Source organism: Epinephelus lanceolatus, chromosome 8 (genome assembly GCF_041903045.1).
Source record: "Epinephelus lanceolatus isolate andai-2023 chromosome 8, ASM4190304v1, whole genome shotgun sequence".
NCBI classification, from domain to species: Eukaryota; Metazoa; Chordata; class Actinopteri; order Perciformes; family Serranidae; genus Epinephelus; species Epinephelus lanceolatus.
This window is the reverse complement of record NC_135741.1, coordinates 7,100,149-7,112,524: the sequence shown is the minus strand read 5'-3', so window position 1 is coordinate 7,112,524 and position 12,376 is coordinate 7,100,149. Positions and strand designations below refer to the sequence as shown.

Here is a 12,376-nt window from a genome sequence, read left to right as displayed (position 1 = left end):
CGTTTCGTCCTGGAAGCGACCTGGGGCGGACCCAGAGAGTTTCCTAAAGGTATGGATATACACTATATAGAAATAGCTTATCTTCACACCGATGGTCTCATTTGCTTTTGTAGGTCACGCACAGACATCAGCAGAAACAAGAGACTTTTGCATATCCAGTTAAAAGTTCCTCGTAGCGGCTTTAAGTATCAGAGGAAATAGGTAAACATACATTTGCAGGTGCTGGGCAAACAGGCTGTTTGGGACATGCCAAACATGGCAGGAGAAGACCTCTGTGGATAATTCAGCTCCTGAACAATGAACACTGAAGGAAATCTAACCTGGAGAAGTTTCAGCTGGCTGCAGGCTGCAATCCGCAACCCTTGCAGCTAGATGCCACTAAATCCTCCTAAATGTTACACACTGAAGCCATAACGTTGGGGACCCAAACTTTGCAGTTTGCATGGAATGACTCAGAAACATATAGTGTAGGTTCTTGACCTGATGAGGAGAAGATCCGGATGGTGCTCAGTCTGGACGCAGAACCATCTAAAAGCACAAGACATTCAACTAAAGGACATCCTCCTCACACCCCAGCACTGAAACCAGTGTTAGTGTCTCTACAATAAATTACATATTACATCAAACATCCAGCTGCAAATAACACCCATGAAATACTCACCCAATGACCCTGTGTCTGGAGTATCATCCCCTAAAAACAAGTCACAAAAACATATCTGACATGAAACTTTTAAGGCCCGAAAAGCAGCTACGGACAGAATCGCCTCTAATGAGAATTTGAAACTTACAGGCATCATAGTTGAGATCGTAGTCGTAGTCATAGGTTGCATCATAGTCTGGGGAAATGGAGGCAAGCAGTGAGAACTGAAGTTCAGGACATGCTCTGCTGCTCAGGATGATAAACATTAACAGTGATGTGATACTCACCTTTCACAAGGTCGATATCTGTAAGAGATAATAAAGACAAATTCAGTTCCTATGCTGTCATGTAGCTGATTATCATGGTGTATGATAATTTAACAGCTGACAGAGTACTTGATTACATTTGAGTTCATTTGATCTATCACTGCAGTGTGAAGAGAAAATACAGTTTCACCTTTTCTCTGAATGAAAGTGGAGACATCTAGTGGAGAGATGAAGAACATTCAATTAGGACACAGTCATTCTCAACACTCATCCTGTAACTTGACTGATGACTGCACATTAGACTCAACACACACATCAGAGTGTCACTTACCCAGAAGCCCTGCTGCTTCCCACAGTCGTGGCCCATCTGTTACACCAGGCATGGGAGCAAAGGTGGCCGACACAAAGGTGGCGACGCTCAGGTCTGTGTTGTTGTCGTCCACAGTTGGAGCCGGTGCTGGGGTGGGAGAGGTGAGCAGCTCAGGCAGAGCTGTGGTGTGTTCAGGCACATCTGGAGCAGATGTGGTAGTTTTCTCTGCCTCTGTGGAGGGGACTGACACTTTGACAGGAGGGAGGGGCGTCCTCGCTGTGCTGGGCTGTGGGGTGAGGGGTTTCCCGGGCAGAGGAGCAGGGTCAGTTCTGACTGAGCTGAGCGGAGGTGTGGTGAATGTTAACACTGTGGTGGTGGGTGAGGGAGCGGTTGTTTTCAAGGCGCTGGGCTGGGGGGTGGAGACTTTTCCAGGTGCGGGAGGTGGTGCTGTTTTTAGAGCGTTAAGCACAGAGGTGGGGATCTTACCAGCAGCAGGAGGAGGAGGCGAAGGAGGAGGGGGGGAGGCAATTTTGGATTCATTCTGGGAAGGAGTGGGCTTTTTACCGGAGAATGGAGCCGGGGCGGTTTTGACGGAGGTGGGACTTGTTGTTGTTGTGGTTTTCTTGGATGGTGAAACTGTTTTCACTGTGGAAGTTGAGATTTTTTTTGTTTGCTTTGGAGGTGGCTGAGGAGGGTCTGGCTTTGCTTTGTTAGGCCTGGAATTAGAAGGAGTGCCGGGCTTCTTTGCAGCGCCAGCAGCTGATATTTTGGTGGTGGCGGTAGTCGTTGCGGTCGTGGTTATAGTGGCCGCGGTGGTGGGTTTTACAGTGGTTGGATTCTGAGCCGCTTCATCTGCGTCTGGCTTGACTACAACTAAAGAAGTGACTGGTGTTACAAAGTTGTATTTGAGCGACAGGTTGGTGGCCTTTTCTGTCAGTAGCCTTTGAGTTGCAGGGTCAGAGGCGTTCAGTTTGGCCAGCAGCAGCTCTTTGATGGTGGAATACGCCCAGAGACGGTGCACAAAGCTGGAGATTCCTTCCAAGCTTCCTGAACAGTCTAGTAAATCTGCACTCCCGTTCCCCTTTGCCTGTGAAATCAACACATCGTTCTCCAGTTTGACACGTTGCTTTGAATCAGTGGCAGACATCAACACCTTTAAATCTTTGACCCCTGGTTTGACCCTCCCAGCCACCACTAGCTCGGAGCCTTGGAAGTAGTTCGGGAACAGGGAGCGCGTGATGTCAAATGCCTGATCGTCCAGGTACGACAGCTGGATGTCTGATAGCAAAGGGCTGGCGACTTCGTCATAGAAGCCCTTCAGCTGCAAGGCTGCGTCCGCATCCTCGTACACCATCCTAGCGATGCCGCGGTTATCCAGAGCCAGGCGTTTCAGGAGGAGGAAGTCTGCGTCGTCTCCGAAGGCAAGGCCGAACAGAGAGGCGGAGCCCAAAGCTTTCTTGGCGTTGACAAGGATGGTGTCACCGGCTGTCACTCCGATGGTTGCCTCTCCATCGGTTAGGAAAATTACCAGAGGGACACGACGGGATGAGAGGTGGTTGGAGGAGGCAGAGGAGGGGTTGACGAGCTGGGCAGCTGAGAGAAGAGCTGCGTTGATATTGGTCCCTGATACAGAAGAGATTATCAGAGTTGAAGGAAGAGAAAAACAAACAAAAGAAAAAACAGTTGGACACAAATGATCAGTAATACAAAAGCTCAACCACTTTTCAACTCACATCCTTCTGCAATAATCCTCTTCACAAACTCCTTGGCGTCTCGCACATTCTGCCGAGTCGCCCGCACTGTTCGTCCTTTCTTCCAGGTGTGAACTTTGTCTGAGAAGGTGATGATATTGAAGTGGTCTCCCTCTCTAAGGTCTCCGAGAATGGTGCCCATGGCCTGCTTGGTCTACTGACAGAAAGTGTTAAATCACCGACAGAAACTCGACATGATATTTGCAGAATAATGTTGTATTTTACACGTCTTCACATCCATGAGGTTTGTCCACTTTACCTGTTTGATCTTAGTGCCTATCATTGAGCCGCTGACGTCAATGACAAATATAACATCCTTAGGAACTACAGGAAGTCCTCTGGGTGCAAAGTAATGCACAAAGTAGCCGTCATACACCTGAGAGAGGGTGGAAATAAAAAGGGGGAGAAGACAACCTTAACTGGAACCACAAACCATATTCACGTATTGTGACAAACATGAACACTTGTGTGTGTTTGCCAAGCCAGACATGGACACATGCTCCTGACCTGGACTTCACCCATGAGGTCTCTGAGGTCCACATCGTACTGAATGATGAAGTCTGCATTCAGACCTTTGGGGGAGATGCTGTTCTGCTGCTGCAGAGTGGGACTGTAGCGAACTCGAGCACAGCAGGCGCTCCGCTCAACATGAGTGGAGGGAGGAGCCTCTGCATCACCTGTAGGAAAGTAGAACATGGTTAAATCCTGTAGTAGTTTTCAGAAATCTACATTTTCAATATAGGAATAGTTTGACATTCTGGGAAATATGTCCGCCTAAGTGGAAAATTAACTTTGGCTTCTCTGATAAATCAAAGGTATAGACAGTGACACGACACAACACACCACTTAAAACACAAATAACAATATATATGATACAATAGTGCACAGAGGGCGCTAGGGAGTAGTGCCCAGCACCCGACCTTGTGTTAAAGACGCAGCATGTATATGGCCCCTAATTTAAAGGACAGGCATGTCGGGCAGGAAATCCAAAGTGTGGGATCATTTTGAGAAGGTGAAGGACGAACCCAAGGTGATATGTCAACTCATCTTCATTGGTCGACTACAAACATGACGTATCATCTGAAACATGGAAGCAGCTACATGCCCATTAGCCCACAGCGTCATTAACAGGCGGCTCGCTCAGTGTGTGACGTGCACTTGTAGATAAAATATAGGCCTATATTAATGAAGGTTCATTAGTATAGTTTTGTATTTCTCTGTAATGTAGCACAGTGTTAACAATGTTACTGATACTATTCTTTCTCACACCTTCAACTCAAACCACCAAAATACATCATTTAATCATCAAATTAATATCGTAAACATGTGGGCGACTAGACGACTAATGGTGCCTGTCCATAGGCAGCCCCCTCACCTTGACATCTCTCTGTTTATGCATGTGTGTGTATTTCAGGCCTGTGTGTATATGGCAATGGAGTGGAAACAATCACATTTCCCCTCGGGGATTAATAAAGTATATCTTCTTCTTCTAAAGCTTTAAAATAACAAAATAATGGGGAACTTTTATTGCGAATAATTTATAGGAAATGAAACGTGTTTACTCCTTATAGCTGTTAAGTGAAGACAAACAGCTGCAGTCTGCAGCTTCAGAATGACTGTACTAACACTCATGGAAAAAATGAATACGCTTTTTTCCCCAAAATGTCAAACTATTTCTTCAAATGCAAACATTAGTAGACAGACTGTAATTTATTTTACAGTCACTGATTCAACCAGGAAGTCTCTTGAGACTGCTGCTCCTAACACGTGATAGTAGGTGTGAGGTAGTGTGTCTGTACTTTACTCTCATCCCAGTTAAAATATTTGTTGACAGGTAATAGCTCAGTTTTTACCCTGAGCAGTGTTGGAGAGCAGTCGGCTCGTCTTGAGAGGAAAGGCTTTGATGAAACTGAGGCCCGTCCGCTCCATTATGGTGACATCTAACGTGAGGTTGTGCACAAGCTGTCCCGGCCTCAGACCCAAACTGAGCTCGTAGCGGCCGAGTCGACGAGGCAGCAGCTCCTCGTAGGACAGGGAGAAGGACATCCGAGCTCCTGACGGCACGCTCACTGCCACACGAAACTTCTCAATCTCCCTCTCTCTGGAACACCAGGAAAGAAAGCTCACAATGTTGGATTGGATTATAGTCTCCTTTTAAAAAGTGTTAGAAAACATACAGCATGACACTGCAGGAAGTGACATTCACTTTATTTCAAAGTAAAAAAAACAAACTTGGGACTGACTTGGTGGCAACGAGTCCGGCTGTTTTCCCTTGCTTCTTAGCAGCATCGTAAATTTTCCTGGCAGCAGCTCTTTCCTTCACCTGGGCCACATACACCTTGCCGTTGGAGGTGCTGATGGGATGGAGGAAAGAGGAAGAAGAAACAGCTCTCTGTGTGACTCACAGTAGCCAGATTATATTTCAGTCAGAAACACGCCCGGCCTGCATTGAGTCCCTGAGCGTGATTTACTTTATTTCGCTCCTTGTGTTTCCAGAGCGATCACAGAGCCGCTTCACAAATGTGCATCATGTTTGTTTACTAATGGAGTTCATAGCATACGAAGGAGGAGGTGGGGTCATAAACAGGGCGAGTGGAAAAGAGTAATTTCCCTCTAAAAACAGCATTAATGAAGAGAGATCCTGAGGGCCGGTGACGCTCCGAGGGAGTGCCGCTGTGTGCTACACCCGGCAAAATCCCAACTAAAACCACCGCTCAAAAGTGGGATCCAATTCACACAGTGCACTTCCTAGACTTCGGTGACCGCTGATGTCACGTGATGAGGTGCTAAATTAAGGTCAAGTCCTTTGAACAAATATATCCAAAGAGAAAAAACATCAAGGACTAACTAAAATAAACCCACAGGCTTGAAGCGGGTCTTGTTTGAGAAACAGAGCAGAATGGCGAGAGTGGAAAATGGAGGTGCTTGTATTTATATGTGTGGCTGGCTGAGGGGGTAAAGGAACGGCTGTACATCAGTGACCTGCACACAGAACACAGACGTCTTAGTTTCAGACACACGGCTAACGCAATAATTTTTTCCCTCTGGTATTTGTTGATGTGCAGACGGCTGTATGGGCTCTGAGTGTGAAAATATGTGTAGCTGTGTGTGTGTGTGAAAGTGAAGGAATATGGTTGTAAAAAATAACTCTACACGCTCCAGACTCACCCATACTTAAAAAATCTACATCCACCTCCATGCAGGGAAGCATACATACAGTAGATGTCGGCGTGTGTTTGTGTGTGTGAAGTGTATCTAAACTGGCAGGCTGCCTCGGTAAACTGTGCGGGGGAGAAAAGGGGGACTGGGCAAACTCCTGTCATTTTCTCTATTAACTTTCTGACTTCCATTTACAAAGCCTGGTATTCATCTGCCCTCAGGTTCCCCCTCCTCCTGACCTGCTTCCGCTCCCAAATCCAGCTCCAGGTTTGGTGTTTGGCCTGCGATGTTGACTTATTTGTTTTGTTTATATTTAGCATTTTTTGAAGGAGAGCGGTCAGCAAACCCTCTTAGTAATCAAATTAAGCATCTCTCCTCCGGACCGGAATTCTAGTCCCTTACATAATTCCTCAGAAGTTTTATTTCTGGACTCTGCCCATTAGAGAACATTGCTTTTATTTATTTCAACTTCTCATCATGTTGCAGGTAAATATTACTCTTACAGGCAAGAAGAAATATCTCCCTATCAGTGCCTCTGATTCTGTAGGTGTGGATAAAAAGCCCTATTCGTTGTAAAGAATAATCATCAAAATCCATAGACTGTATAAAATAAGGCACATAGCCACCGTCATGTCACACACTGCTTTGTGGACTCCCATTTTGAAGCCTCAAGTCTGGCATATCGGCATACGCCATCTTGGGTTTTTGGAGCCAGACGCACCTAGGCACCAATTACCTTTACAGAGCAACTGCTGTAGTATAAAGAGGAGAAGGTCCCCATAAGCAGGTGGATGGATCAAACAAACCCTGGACTTTCACACAGGAGACCGCAGTTTGTGTCCCATGTGAAACCTGAAGTTACTTATTTTAATAACAACATAGTGTCCTGGTGTTTATGTAACAAGGTCAGTTATACAGCAGTGATATGTGTAACACAGTCAAATGAACATTTGTAATGTTAAGTATTATAATTACACAAAATTTGTTTCAGTTGTTTTTACCTGACACGCATAGCCCTCCATAGTTAATATGTGGAACGTTTGATACTCAGTTTCTGTATCGGATGTATCATGTAGCCCCAGTAAGTAGCATTACCACAAGGACTCAGGCTGAATAGCCGTCATCAAAATATTATCTATTAATGGCACCTTTGTCTATTTATCTATGTATCCACTAAAACCATTTTTTAATGGATACATAACACCAGTACATTGGAACTGTACATTGGTCTCTTTTGTACTGAGAGACTACAAGTTAACAAAATGGAAAGACAGATGCTCAAATAGACCCTTTTACTGTTAGTAAACAGTGTGACGTTTTTGGTGGGCGGGGCTTAGCGGGAGGCAAAACTATTCTCCACAGACATTAGCCAGAGCTAGCTAGCAAGTTCTTCTGGCTTGTTTTAGTGGTGCGTTCATAAATTCTCATTCTGAGTGTCGGAGTGCACTCTGGCTCAAACTGACCGCTTGGAGCACTGTCAGAATGTACCATTCGGTTATCCAGAGCGTCGCACTCTCAGAGTGGCTGAGCGCACTCTGGACACTGTCTGTGGAGACGGAGCAGCAGAGCGTTGAGCAGAGTGAATGTGTGATTAACTTAACTGTTTGTTACTTTATATAGAAATATAACGCTCCGTTTCTTCATCCAACAGGGCTCTCATTTTAGTGTAGAGAGTCAGACTGAATTTACAAACGCACCATGTCAGCTCACTCACTCTCCGGGACCGTGAGTGTTAGTTGAATAAGTAAACACTGACCAACAGGACCAGACTGGCCGACCCGTATGCTCTCACTCAGTGGATGGATGATGTCACAGGAAGCCAATCTTACAAAGGAGGACCACACTTGAACGGTTTCCTCCAGTTTATTTTGCTATCAAAGCTAATGTTAGCTAAAGTGCTAAAAAGTTAGCGTTCCAGAGAAATCCAATACTCCTCTTAATCCCTCCCCAGTTTCTGATGAGGTGGACATGATAACCCTTAATACACATAACTTTATTCATCCTACAACAGGAAATACTTTTTCCCTATCCTGATATGAAGTGTGCGCTGCACATGTGAGCATTTTTGATGATGGCCTCCGTCCAGTCCTTTGGTCTTATCACATTTAACCATAGTTGTCTTTGTTTTTGTTGACGGGCAGTGGCGGCTGGTTTTGAGCCATGACTCCTTCTATTCTGGCTCCCAATAACACAACAAGACCACACTTTAAGACTCCTATGTAGCCTACAGCTCTGTGGTGGAGAGGCTAGTTTTGCCTCCAGGTAACAAACTGACATCATCATGACATCTGACCTATACACCACTGAACAAATACAGGAAGTAGTGATGTAGAAACGCTGTATACTGTAGGTGACAGAGACAGTGGAGAAAACATGGATCTGACTTACATGGTGAAGTTGGAGATGAAAGCAGAGGAGGGCAGGTCCACCTCAAAGGCAGCCTCTTTGGTGATGGGGAGCTGGTTCCATACTGAACTCTGGATGGTTGTGACAGCATAGCGGGACACCACCGAACACCTCACATGGTAGTCTGTCACCTTCAGCTAGTGACATCACAAACACACATAAATCATATCAGAGGTTCGAGGGGAAGCACTGAAGTTAAGGATTTAGCGTTATCGCATAGGAGTGTTATACTGGGAGGAGCAAGACACATTATGATCCACCGCATGGAGGAAAGCTGGTCTTAGTGGGCTGATATACCCTTCTTACACACTATAACAGACGACCGTGGATGCTGACTCAAACTCACCGTCCTGCCCTGACGAGAAGAGAAAACAACCTCACACATAACTTTCCCTTTTTTCTCCCATATCTTGGTTTGCCCTGCATCGCTCTGACGAATCAACGAAACAACACAAAGCAGTTCCCTGCATGGTGCCTCTGTCCTCCCCCTGTTTACTCGGGTAACGCCGGCGCCTGCTGAGACCAATCTGGTCAGTCAGTGCTGGCCACATTACTGCAGGACGAGGGCGACAGGCAGGAGGAAGAGAGCCACATCAGCCCTCCAGCTCACTGGTATTTAGGAAGGCTGTGGTTTGTGCTATATAAACTGATGCACTGTATGTTTTCAGGAGACGGCTTCACAGTTAACGCTGAAGCAAACTGAGAGGAAACCACAGTGGAGCTCCGGAGCTGCTGATGGTTGTTTCACCGTCTCTGTAAAGCTTCGTCTGCAGTGGAGGAAAGTAAAAGTACTTTTACCTAAGTACTGTAACTTGAGTTCAGTTTTGAGTTACTTCGATTCGATTTTATGATACTTTCAGAGAGATTTTAAGATTTTAAATTAAACAAAACATAAAAGGAGCTTGCAAAGATGAAATCAGTGGCTGGTCTAGTTTGGCCCCACAGTCGTGTCTCATGAATTGTTAATGAGACTTTTCGTCTCTTAACTTTTCAGATAGTTTTATTTACAGTAAATAACATTTTGGATCCCAAAGAGATCAAATGAAATAAAAAAAAATAGAGAAAAGTCAAATACTTTAATAGAAATCAGTGTTTTCTTTTCTGTCGCATTTTCAGTAGCAATTCTGGACTCTGGGGGCAAGAAGCCAATTGAGGCCTTGACGGTGATGGTTACATCTGATATTGTATGTTTGACAGTTACAGGTAGCTAGCTAATTGCCCTAACTAATGTTATTCAGCTAAAAGGGGTCTGACTTAAGACCCAGACGCACCAAACCAGCATCAAAGATCTAATGGCAATGACGGCAGACTGTTGTGTCGCCTCATGTCGCCTGTGTCTCAGCCAAAAAATTGCACTTGAACACACTTAAATGACTACAGACACCGGCCAACTACCACGCAAGTTCTGCACCTGCGTGATAGGAAATAACTCCACAGCAGCAGGCAGTGGTAGTTTGTATTCATCATTCCAAAAGGGAAACCAGAAGACCGGCAGGATGGAATCAAGATGCTAGTTAGCCAGTTAGCACATCAACAACACAACCAGAAAGAAATAAGTTGTATTTACCGCAAGCTAGCAAACAATAACACACACACACAAAAAAAAAAAAAACACAACTATTTATACTTAATACAAAAGGTATGTTTTGAGCTCACTTCCTATTGAACTAAGCTGTTTGTTTACTTTCCTCACTTCTGTTTCTCTTCTCATGGGCTGAGCAGAACCACCAGTCAGAGTCATTTCATTCTCTGATGGGCTCCGCTGTCTTAATCACGCCATTACAGGAGCATTAGGGGCAGTACACATACTGTGATTTTTTGCACAGGCACACTCAAAAGCCAGAGTGACATTGTCGCGGCTGTTTATTTCTGAGCGCCATGTATCAGGGTGCAACAGCTGCGCCATGACGTAAACAGCGATCAATTTGTGACAAGAAACAACCAATCACAGCCGGCAGCTATCTTTTTCCTTCTTCCATAAATATCGTTAAATAAAATCTGTCCCACGGACGATTTCTTTGGCGTAATACACACTTACAAAACAACACCTGGAAGAAAATCAGCTCCGCAATCAGGATTTCTGGTAAGTAGGCTATGATACGGTACTGGTTATGGTTGCTTAGCACAGATGCAATTTGCCTCCACGTATTGAAAGTTGGCACAGAGTAGCACCCGGCGCCCAACCTCACATTTTCCAAGCAGTTTAAGACATGGTATGTCTGCGGCCCCTTAAAGTTTATAGTTGCCATTGCAAAATGTGACAATATGAGTGACCAATTTGGGAGTGGGGGCAGGTGGGGGGCAAACATTCACCTGGTTTGTCTCTCCTGACGGCACGCCCCTGGCATTCATAGATAAAAAAAAATGTTAAACAGAAGCTTAGAAATTGAGACTCTTATATTTTGTGGCACGAGGTGCTCAAATCCTACCTTAACATTTAATGTAACAGTAGCTGCACAAACTTACCACTGGTTTCGTTGGTTTGCTTTGACGTCTCGCTCTCTGAAAAACAAACGAGGCACACAAGTCAATCAATGGTAGTTTTGTAAAATGTGCTTTTAAAACAGAAGTCAATGGAACATTGTTATGATATGATGCATTATGCCGTTTATCTGCACCATCATTTGTTCAAAATGCCCCCCTTTTTTTGAAGTAATGGTCACAATCTTCCTATGTGAGGGCTGGGTCAGGACTTTGTGTCAAAATAGTCTGAATCAAAGCCATTCATGAATGGAGGGGAAGTGGAACTGGAAATAAATGCTTTCACTGTACACAGGGCCAGCGAGGGCTGCACGCTTTGCTCTCAAATGTTAATTTTGAACACAAGTCATTGCTGTGTCAATACATTACCACATACCCTGCTCATTGCTGGGGATTTAACATAAACAAATATGTTTAAGAGTGGAAAGCCTTTACGGGGAAACATAAAAATCAGATAGAAAATAGGAATATATGATATGTTCTGCACAAGTAAGCCACAGTGTTGGTTGTATCAGAGCTGCTCCGCACTTCTAAATTCTCAAGGTTTGATCACTAACATTTTGAAGATAGTTCAAATATTTCTAATGAAGGTGCAGCTGTCATTTAATACAAAATAAAACTGTGTGTTGCCCTGCTTTGATTCAGCCTGCTTTGTAGTCATCAGTAACTTAAAAAATGTAAATAAAAGACATACCTGTAGAAGGATATTTGCTCCCAGCTTTGCTTCATATTCCCTCGATAATCCGTCTTGCACATAAAAAGTGAAGAAGACTAGAATGCACTGTATCTTGAAGTTCATCATGTCCATGGTCATTCAGGTTTTCAAGATGAAGTGTTCTCACGTTGGACTGAGGCAGCTCGTGCAGCAGGACGCTGTGCACATACCTCACATTTTACACTGCTTATTTTCTGCGAGGGGCAGTCTGAGCCCTCCCTCAGCTCAGCCCGGCTCACTTTAAACTGCAGCGATAAAAATAAAAGGTGCTGTGATAAGAGTTAAACATCCGTCAGGTGTTGCGGTGAAGAAAAGAAAAAAAAAGATGGAGGAGAAGCGTGAAGTAGAGTCAGAAAGTTGCGTGAGTCCCGTTGGGTGTGAAGGAAGCAGCTCTCTGCTCCTGTTCGCGCATACTGGAAATTTCGCGGACTGCTGCCACCGAGGTGCACCGAGAAATGAGGGATTATTAACCCCTGCCCGGCCACCAAAACACCTCCTCCTCCTCCTCCTCCTCTCTGCAGGAATGCTCCTGAAAAACGCACCGACTTTTATTTCTTAAAATTACTTCCAAATGCGAGTGAGAGCCTTTTCCCCCACACAGACCCTTTATTATTATTGGCTGCAGGGAACACGTTGTTAAATTTAACT

The 12,376-nt window shown here is 44.8% G+C and overlaps 1 protein-coding gene across 1 annotated transcript in view; it reads right to left on the bottom strand.

The window, feature by feature from the left end:
• The window catches only part of itih6 (inter-alpha-trypsin inhibitor heavy chain family member 6), a 20,656-nt gene extending 8,325 nt beyond the window's left edge, over positions 1 to 12,331 (bottom strand). The window contains exons 1-14 of the mRNA XM_033628626.2: positions 11,708 to 12,331; positions 10,999 to 11,034; positions 8,515 to 8,669; positions 5,211 to 5,321; positions 4,821 to 5,068; positions 3,475 to 3,644; positions 3,227 to 3,343; positions 2,950 to 3,121; positions 1,238 to 2,839; positions 1,097 to 1,123; positions 928 to 945; positions 789 to 836; positions 662 to 691; positions 481 to 528 (exon numbers count right to left, since the gene is read on the bottom strand). Of these exons, the coding sequence (XP_033484517.2) occupies positions 481 to 528; positions 662 to 691; positions 789 to 836; positions 928 to 945; positions 1,097 to 1,123; positions 1,238 to 2,839; positions 2,950 to 3,121; positions 3,227 to 3,343; positions 3,475 to 3,644; positions 4,821 to 5,068; positions 5,211 to 5,321; positions 8,515 to 8,669; positions 10,999 to 11,034; positions 11,708 to 11,827 (2,902 nt within the window). The 5' untranslated portion in view covers positions 11,828 to 12,331. The remainder of the gene's footprint in view (positions 1 to 480; positions 529 to 661; positions 692 to 788; positions 837 to 927; positions 946 to 1,096; positions 1,124 to 1,237; positions 2,840 to 2,949; positions 3,122 to 3,226; positions 3,344 to 3,474; positions 3,645 to 4,820; positions 5,069 to 5,210; positions 5,322 to 8,514; positions 8,670 to 10,998; positions 11,035 to 11,707) is intronic.
• Between the last annotated feature and the right edge of the window lie 45 nt (positions 12,332 to 12,376).